At 56.6% G+C, this 9,375-nt stretch overlaps 1 protein-coding gene across 3 annotated transcripts; it reads left to right on the top strand.

The window, feature by feature from the left end:
- Positions 1 to 53: 53 nt before the first annotated feature.
- ZNF408 (zinc finger protein 408) lies at positions 54 to 8,368 on the top strand. 3 transcript variants are annotated; one of them, XR_003514639.1, is made up of 6 exons: positions 54 to 399; positions 689 to 966; positions 1,848 to 1,909; positions 2,133 to 2,392; positions 3,471 to 7,461; positions 7,857 to 8,368. XR_003514639.1 is itself a non-coding variant. In XM_027562466.1 (5 exons), exons 1-5 carry the CDS (start codon positions 351 to 353, stop codon positions 4,979 to 4,981), a joined length of 2,160 nt encoding a protein of 719 aa, XP_027418267.1. In that variant the 5' UTR covers positions 54 to 350; the 3' UTR covers positions 4,982 to 8,368. The 3 variants fall into 3 exon arrangements, 2 of the variants coding, with proteins under 2 accessions (XP_027418267.1, XP_027418268.1); XM_027562466.1 differs by having other exon boundaries at positions 3,471 to 8,368; XM_027562467.1 differs by lacking the exon at positions 1,848 to 1,909 and having other exon boundaries at positions 329 to 399; positions 3,471 to 8,368.
- The last annotated feature ends 1,007 nt before the right edge of the window (positions 8,369 to 9,375 follow it).

Genomic DNA, 9,375 nt, shown 5'->3' with positions numbered 1-9,375 from the left:
CCTTCGCGGAAGCTCCTCCCCTTCCGTACGTGCCTGAGTACGTGCCCGCCAGGAGGAGGAACAGTGTCACTGTCCCAGTGGTCCCTACCGGGGGAAGCGCCTAGAACAACTAGTTCCTCTTTACCGGATACTCAGATCCCCGGGGGGACCTCCCGAATTCTAAGCTCGTATTGTCCTCGGACAGAGATTGGCCTCACCAAGTACTCCCAAACCCCCGGTCCTGTGCACTCGTGAGGTCTTACTCTTTGGATTCTTTCCCGAAAGGGAATTTGGATGTCCGTGACGGTTCCTCAGGGGGAAGCTGAGAAGGCGAAGCTCACTTCCGGCGGAAGGAGGCTTTCTGACCCGGGATGGAGGCGACGGAGGAGCTGCTCTTGGGGAGGGGGAGACTGCAGTTAGGTGAGTGACCTGCGGGTGTTTCCGACCCTCCGCTCTGCTCTGGCAACCCCGGACGTTCTCTGGTCAACTCTTTCTTCCCTGACCGGTTTCATCCCGAGCCTGGCGTCCCCCTCCGGTGCCCTCCGAATAATCGCTGGGGCCTTCTTAAGAGCCCTCAAAGCGGAGGGCTCTCTTGGAACCCTTAGAGATCCCTCAGACTCCTAAAGCCTAGCTGGACCTCGCGTTTCCTTCCTCACCCCACCTTTCGGCACCCCCACCACCTTTTGGGCCGCTTCCTCTCTCCCCGCAGCCCCCGATCCACGCCTGGGCCCGGAGTCGGGATGGAGCCCTCCCAGCGAAGGCTGTGCACCGGGACTCAAAGACGTCCCGCCCGGACCGACCCGAGCCATCCTCGCTCTGAAGAGCCTCCCCCGGGGCTTGGCCCTTGGCCCCTCACTCACCGCGGAGCAGCGCTTGGGGGTCTGGTGTGTCGGCGAGCCCTTGCAGCCGGGACTGCTCTGGGGGCCGCTGGAAGAGGGGTCTGTCTCCGAGCAGAAGGGAAATGGAGTGGAACCAAAGCGGAAGGAGGTATTGAGGGATAGGCGTCTCCTCATCATGGTTGAAAATTAGACGTTTCCAGATAACGTTCCAGTTTGTTAGAAGGTGCAGAGTATTTCAAGAGATAGGAGGTGGTTTGTGCCCGGTCTCTCGGGGATTGTTTCCCCTCTCTTGTGGTAACTAAGGAGGTGCAAAAAGTTTTTAAAAGGTAGGTTAGTAGAGGGGACTGACGATCCAGTGGTTAAGACTCTCTGCTTCCACCGCAGGGGGCAGGGGTTTCATCCCTTATCCTCTGGGAACCAAGGTCCCACGTGCCACTGTGGCACTGCCGAAATGTAAAAAAGAAAAGAAAAGGTGAATTAGAGGAGTGTCAGTAGTCCCAAAAGTCAAGAGCAAAGGTTTTTGGAATTACAAAGCCATGGAGTTAAAGCCTTGTCATATAACTAGTTCTGTGCCGTGCCTCATTGAACTCATAGGTAAGTCTTACTGCTTGTGCTGTTCAGTTTAGTAATCCTCCACACGACTGAGCGGCTTCACTTTCACTTTTCACTTTCATGCATTGGAGAAGGAAAGGGCAACCCACTCCAGTGTTCTTGCCTGGAGAATCCCAGGGACAGGGGAGCCTCGTGGGCTGCCGTCTATGGGGTTGCCGAGTCTGACACGACTGAAGCGACTTAGCAGCAGCAGCCACACCTTGGGAGGAGGTGAGGGACAGTTTTTTGGTTTTGGCCTTTATTGAATGAAAACTCAAACAGCGTAGTCCTGGAGCAGCAGACCAGCGACCATTAACCTCCCAGGGACTTCATCTTAGATCTGTCTCAGGAAAGCTTCCATCAGGGTTTGTTGTTGTTGTTGGTTTCACCCTGGCCCCTCCAGCACGTGGGAGAAGGACTTTTATTGGTTTATTTCAGGACGTGTCACTAGGCTCATGGGGAGACGTGTGTGCTTGTGAGCAGAGTGCAGGCTGGACTAGGTAAGTTACAGGAGAGTGTGTAGTGGAGATGCTCCTCTGGGGCCTGGTGTAGTGGCAGGGGGTGGAGCCGGAAGTGGTCTGTAAGTCCCACCCAGGGATCTTTTGCAGTGAGTGTTCCCAGAGGCACGGGGTCCTCTAGGACTCAGACTGTCCAGGAGCTGGGGCTTTCAGGGAGGGCCGCTGGAAAGGGAGCTCCTGGGCTAGCCCGTGCTCTGCTTTACAGTTTTGTGCAGCTGGGCAGGCTGGAGGGCGAGGGGAACGTGGCCCCGGTGCGGATCGGCGAGAGGCTGCACCTGCGGGTGTCCCGGCGCGTGCTGCCGGGCTTTGAGCTGCGGCTGTGGCCCCAGCTTCCCTCCGAGGGCCCGAGCCCCCCCCAGCCCAGGCTAGAGGAAGCGTCGTCCGCAGCAGTGGTGACAGAAGTGGAGTCTGCCGTGCGACAGGAAGTGGCCTGCCCTGGGGAGGATGCAGCGGAACCTTGCCCAGGTATGTGCCAGATAAACGCTGGCTTCCCACGTTTTCACCTGAATTACCTGTGTTGATAAGATAAAGCAGAGCTCACGGTGTAAGCTGGCAGGGGAGAACAGTAGCTTTTCTGAGGGGAAAGGGCAAAGCCTGGATATTTGTTGAAATTTGAAAGTGTGGTATAAGGTGGATTTTCCAGTATGGGATAGGGGTGGGGTATGATCAGGCTTGGGTTAAGGATCATGACATAATGACAGGGGCTTAGGATCATGGAGGCAGCAAGACTAGAATTTTCAGGTGAGAGGTTTAAGGAGTTTGGGGATGTAAACTCACTGGCTGCTCTTTTTGATGAATAATGAGTCTTTTCCATGGAATGAACAGTATAGTTGACTCTTGAACAGCACAGGAGTTAGAGACATTGGCTCCCTCTGGGCAGTCAAAAATCTGAATACAACTTACAGTTAGACCTCCATATCCAAGGTTCCGTATCGGTGATTCTGCATTTATAGAGTCATCTACCTGGGACTACGTAGTGCTGTGGTTGAATTTCTGTTGAAACAAATCCACGTATTAGTGGGCCGTGCAGTTCAGAGCTGCGTTGTTCAAGGGTCAGCTGTATAGATGTTTGCATGTTTTATCTTTCTGAGTTAAGTTTCCCCGAATAGTAGGGTTACCTGGATGAAGACAGCAAGCTGTGTGTAAAGTTCCCAATTTTCTTACTTTTTTTTTCTGTCTGGGCTGGGGATGTGGGTTCCTTTATTTTCAGAGGAGCTAAATTGAGGAGGTGGTGGTCTCAGCTCATCAGAAACGCCTGCCTGTACCGAAAGGGAGCACGAGGGCACTCTGGGATGGCCTTCTCTAGGAATCACTCAGATGTCTAGAACACCGCGGTTCTCGGGAGAGTCTCCCCAGAAGGCCCCTGAGACTGGCCAGAAACAGAGCGCGTGGCTCATGCTCCAGGGAAGAGTCAGTGTCATGGCTCCCTCCGTGGTTCAGGGGCGGAGGAGGAGAAGATGTATTCTTAGAACTTCCTGGTGAGGCCACCATGACCACCTGCTACCGTCTCTACTAAGCCCAGCGCCCTTCTCTTGCCTTGCAGATCCCGGTCACCAGTCACCCCCCAGCATCCAGGCAGAGAGTGTGGTGAGCCCTGGACTTACGCCCCAGACCCAGCCCCCGGTTCCCAAGGAGAACCAGCCACTTGGCCCGCTGCCCGCAGATGACAGCGTGGACGAGGAGGACCCGCCCCAGACCCAGACGCCACCTGAGCCTCAGAGCAGCTCCGCTCCCCAGCAGGGCCCTGCGAGGGGTGAGGCCAGTTCCTCCTCTTCTGACAGGGCCCCCCAGCTGTGTGCTCACCTGGTCAAGAAGTTGCGGAGCCCCAGCGGTCAGCACCCACCCAGAGCGAAGACCTCAGAGCCCGGGGCCCAGGCGACTGGAGAGCCGCAGCGCCCTGGCTTCCCTGCACGCCTGCGGAGCCCCCCTGGCCCGGCGGGAGGCTCCCCAAAACAGGGCCGACGGTACCGCTGTGGGGAGTGCGGCAAGGCCTTCCTGCAGCTCTGCCACCTGAAGAAGCACGCGTTCGTGCACACGGGCCACAAGCCCTTCCTTTGCACTGAGTGCGGCAAGAGCTACAGCTCAGAGGAGAGCTTCAGAGCCCACACGCTGGGCCACCGCGGCGTGCGGCCCTTCCCCTGCCCGCAGTGCGACAAGGCCTACGGCACCCGGCGGGACCTCAGAGAGCACCAGGTGGTCCACTCCGGCGCCCGGCCCTTCACCTGCGAGCAGTGTGGCAAGGCCTTCGCCCGCCGGCCCTCCCTGCGGCTGCACCGCAAGACGCACCAGGCGGCGGCGGCCCCCACCCCGTGCCCCTGCCCGGTGTGCGGGCGGCCTCTGGCCAGCCAGGGCTCGCTGCGGAACCACATGCGGCTGCACACGGGCGAGAAGCCCTTCCCGTGCCCACACTGCGGCCGTGCCTTCCGCCAGCGGGGCAGCCTGCGAGGGCACCTGCGGCTGCACACGGGGGAGCGCCCGTACCGCTGCCCGCACTGCGCCGACGCCTTCCCACAGCGGCCCGAGCTGCGGCGCCACCTCATCTCCCACACGGGCGAGGCCCACCTGTGCCCCGTGTGTGGGAAGGCGCTGCGGGACCCGCACACACTGCGCGCCCACGAGCGTCTGCACTCAGGGGAGAGGCCCTTCCCCTGCCCGCAGTGTGGCCGGGCGTACACGCTGGCCACCAAGCTGCGGCGCCACCTCAAATCCCACCTGGCCGACAAGCCGCACCGCTGCCCCACCTGCGGCATGGGCTACGCGCTCCTACAGAGCCTCAGGCGGCACCAGCTCAGCCACCAGCCCGGGGCCCCCGCCAGCCTGCCCTGCGAGCCGCCCACCACATCCGAGCCCACCGTGGTGCTCCTGCAGGATGCAGGCAGCGAAGGGGACGGCACCCCGGCCCGGGACATCTTCGAGGTCACCATTTCCCAGAGCCAGGAGAAGTGCTTTGTGGCGCCTGAGGAGCCGGGCCCTGCCCCCGGCCTGGTGCTCATCCACAAGGACCTGGGCTTCAGCACCTGGGCGGAGGTGGTGGAGGTGGAGACGGGCAGCTGACAGCCTCGCCTTACCCCACAGAGCTCTGAGAGAGGCTCGGGTGTCTGAGCGTGGGTGTGCTTCCTCTCTGGGCTCCCGATAGAGGCCAGTCTGTGACAAGCAGGTCAGGGACTTCCCTTCCTGTTTCCAGACAACCACATTGTTCCCCAAGACCCTCAATAAGGTGAACCACTTACGGATCTTCTGTGAAGTTTTCCTGTCAGCCCACAGGGGGCTTGTTCTGCCCGCCTCCCTGGGAACTCCTCGAGGTGCCTGTTTGATCATTGCGGAGGTGGTCCTGCCTGGGCACGTAGTACCAGGTTCTGTCTCTCCCACCCAGCTCCCCGAGGGACGTCTGTGTACTTCTCTTTGGTCCTAAACAGGATGACTCTGAGGGTTAAAAGGCCAGAGAGACTTGGCTCACTGCTCACAAGTCTCTGGGTCAGACTGAAGGTTATTTTGGCAGCTTTTGTCCCTACCTAAGGGCTGTGAGGGTGGCTTTTGTTCTGTGCTGAGCTCACCAGGTGTCTGGGGCCAGGTCTGCACCTTCTGTGCGTCTGGCCAAAGGCAACTCTGTGGAGGGAAAGAGCAAAGAACGAACATGTGTTTTGAATCAACACAGTGGGCCTGGCCTGCCCGAGTTGCTGGGGACGCGGCTGTGAATGAGGCACAGGCGGCGCGCTTTGCAGAGCACGGGTCTGCAGGAGCGAAGAGCACTGGAGGAGTTCAGGGAGCAGTGCTTCCCAGTGCTGTGAACCTGTTGAATGGGGTGGGTCAGCTTGGCATCAGGGAGGGCGCCCACAGGAGATGATAATAAACACCCTTCTTTGTGGGCCAGTCCGTTCTGTGAGTTTACTTATATAACCCTCACAGCAGTCCGGTGAGGTAAAGCGGAATGAAGAGCTTTCAGCGTCCTGCCCAGAGTGACAGAGCTGAGATTCAAACCCATGGAGTCTGGCGCGGGAGTCAGGCTCTTGCCCTCCACGCTCTGCTGCCCTGCATTTCAGCTGCCATGTGGTGGATGAGTCGGTGCGGGGCAAGGTGGGCATGTGGGGAGCTGGTTGTGAAAATACCCTGGTGAGGGTCTGGGGCGTGAGCCCCTGAGACCAGCGTGGCTGGAACGGAACGAGGGGCGAGGAGGCAGGGCCAGCTCACATGGGCCTTGCTTCGGGAGTTTGGAGTTTATTCTCAGGACGTTGAGGGGCTCTTTGAAGGGTGGTGAGCAGGGGGGTGGGAGATTGGTATTTAAAGAAACCCCTGGAGAGGATGAGTGGGTGAGAGGCAGGTGTGGAAAGTCAGTGAGGTGGCGGGGAAAGTTGGCAGCAGTGGGAGTGGTCACTGACCGAGCAAATGGCGCTTCCTGTGTGCCGGGCGTCTGGGGTAGCAGTAACAACTGTTTCTGTAAAGAGCCAGGAAACAAATACATACCAGGTCACGGCCCTTGCAGCAAAGAGTAACGCAAGGAGGGGCTGGAATGGGGAGTGAGACTCCATGAGGGTGATCAGGGAAGGCCTCCAGTAAGTAGACAGACCACACCGTGGAGAGGAGGGAGCCTGTCTGCAGACAGAGCCGGGCTCCAGGCGGAGGGAGCAGGGCCGCCAGGGCCCAGCGAGTTCAAGCAAGAGCAAGGGCCAGCGTGGCCCAGGCAGGGTGGGGAAGGAGACGGGCTGGGCAGCGACTGTAGGTGGTGGCCAGGGCTTGGGGTGACATGTTCTCTGGAAGGTAGTAGCGACTGAATTCAGAGAGGGAGAGAAAGCTCTGGCTCCCACTTTCTGACTTAGGAAGTTTGGCCCTGGGGTGGGAGCAGGACAGCTGTGATGTGGGCTGGGCTGGGCTGGGTTGAGGAGATTGCCAGTTAGCAGAAATGGCACCACCTGTGGGGAGAGGGGAAGCCCCGCAGGAGGGACTAAGGCAGCCTCTGATGAAACCGGAGAACCTGGCACGTATGAGTCATGGAAACTGATGGAAGAGCATCTTGGCAAGGAGGAAGAGGAGGGCGCCGATGGCTGTGCCTGTTGAGAAGGTGGAAATTTGCAGAAGCTGCCAGTGAGCTGAGTGAGGGCAGCTAGAAGCCAGACTGGAGACTGCTCTGAGAAGGAGGAGACAAGAGAGACAGGGAGCTCACATTCTTGTTCCCTCCTCCTGGCCTGCAAATTGGGTGTTGTGCCCCCCATTTCACACACAAGAAACCGATTCAGAGCGGGGTAGTCCCAGCCGAGACCAGTCAGAGCCAGGATTGCAACGTGGCATGCCCTCCGGCTCCCCATCTCTTGATCATGGCGCCACAAGCAGCTGTGTGTCTCCTGCTTAGCCACTGACTCATTCATCCACCCACCCAGCCTGAATAACTTCTTGGCAGAGCGTCATTCTGAGATTGTCCAAGGAGAGGGAAGACATGGAGAGACGGTGACGATCTGCGGAAAGCAAGCCCACACCATCCAAAACCTGAAAAACAGCTTCTAATAATAGTTTTGAGTCAGCCAACCCCCTGACTTAGCCTGGTAGGTCTTATTCTTTTCCATCTGCAGTTTTGGGCAGGTCATTCCAACTCAAGTGACCACTCAGCTGTGTCTAGCCAGTGTTAGGTAACCTGGGACATGACTATCGCTTGAGATTGAACTGCGGGGAAACAGGGGTACTGTGGATTGCTGGGAAGGCCCGTCAATCCCCACAACCATCCTCAGGCCAGAAGCTGGGATGTTTATCTCCCACTTTGGTACATCCTCACACAGATGGGGGCCTTTTCTCTGCACTGATTGTCCCTGGAGATGCAGAGCAGTGTCAGATCATGTCACCAAATTCAGAGGCACCTGGATTAGCAGCCTGTCCTCAGAGCGCTGACGGCTGAAGTGGGAGTGGGTGTCAAAGAGCATCATCCAACTTCCTCCCATTTCAGATAAGACAACAGAGGCCAAGAGAGAAGTCCCCCACGGAGGCATGAGACCAGTGAAGAGAACCAGGACGGCCCCAGGCCTTCTGAAGCCCACCTCAGTGCTTCTCCAATGGAAATAAAATGCAGTGACAGTTCTTGGGAAAACATCATGGGAATATGGTTTGAGAAAATATCCCCTCCCACATACCAAAACAGTTCCTGTGTGATTACAGTGTTCGGAGTCCTTTATTCCCTACTTCTCTTCTCCATCCACTGATGGAGTCACTTTGAGCTGTTTGGTGTACTTAGCACTGAATGTGAATGCTGCTGCTTGCTGTAGAGCAAAGTTGCAATGAAAATGTTGCTGGAAGCTTTTTCACAGATCGAACCACGCAGTGTGTACAGCTGCTGAGCAAACATCAGAAAGGGCGGGAGACAAGGGGTCTTTTATCCTAACTTGCAGCTTTAATACTGTCAGAAAAATCTTCACAATACAATAAAATTTGATTCGTGGACTAGACAAGTCCAGGTGTGGATCACAGCTTCACCCTGAACTAGCAGCATAAACTCAAGCAAGGTACTTCTCCGTGCCTCTGTTTGCTCATCCAGGAAATGGGACCAGCCGTAGTACCTGCCTCATCAGTACTACATACCTGGCACATGCTGAGCACCTAGTAAGTTGCAGCTGGTTACTAATAGTATTGGAGGGACTTCCCTGGTGGTCCAGCGGTGAAGACTGCACTCCCAATGCAGGGGTCTGGATTCCATCCCTAGTCAGGCAGCTAGATCTTGTGTTTCAGCTAACCAAATTTAAAGAACAGTGTTGGGCCCAGCCCCCTTACCTTGAGGACAAGGTTGAGGTCCACGTTGCCTGTAGGTAGTGCTTGTTTAGGTCAGCAGCACTCAGTACTTCTGTGTTCAGGTACTCGTCCTGTGGGTATACAGTCATCCCCTCCTCCCCCACCTTGGTTTCACTTTCTATGGTTTCAGTTACCTACAGTCAACTCCCATCCAACAGCATTAAATGGAAAATTCTGGAAATAATTTGCAAATTTTAAGCTGTGAACTCATTCTAGGTAGCACAGTGAAGTCTCTTGCCCTCCCACTCTTCGTCCAGTGTAGACGACCCTCCTGTTAGTATAGGAAAAAGCAGTATGGACAGGCTTCAGTACTATCCATGGTCTTGGGCATCCGCTAAGGGTCTTAGAATCCCCTTCGGATAAGTGTGTAGTGCAGTTAGGCTGTACCCTGCCAAACTGTCAGGACGGGGTCATATGAGAAGACCGATCGCCCAGGAGGTGGGAGGCAGAGCCTGGTCCTCGCTGGATCACCACCTCTCTGTAAGACCTTGACCATTAGCTTCCCAACTCTGAGGCTCCCTTTCTTCAATGACCTGGGAAACGACCAGATCAGTGGATCCCAATGTCAGCTTCATCATGAAGCCTTTTTTGGCTCACTTTTTCTTCTGTGGGTCTTATATTTTTTTTAAAAAAATGTAAGAGAAATTGATTTATATTTTTTGCAAGAAAATAGAAAACTGCTA

The sequence above is a fragment of the Bos indicus x Bos taurus genome, chromosome 15 (genome assembly GCF_003369695.1).
Source record: "Bos indicus x Bos taurus breed Angus x Brahman F1 hybrid chromosome 15, Bos_hybrid_MaternalHap_v2.0, whole genome shotgun sequence".
NCBI classification, from domain to species: Eukaryota; Metazoa; Chordata; class Mammalia; order Artiodactyla; family Bovidae; genus Bos; species Bos indicus x Bos taurus.
The sequence above is the reverse complement of the archived record's forward strand: the minus strand, read 5'-3'. Positions and strand labels throughout refer to the sequence as shown.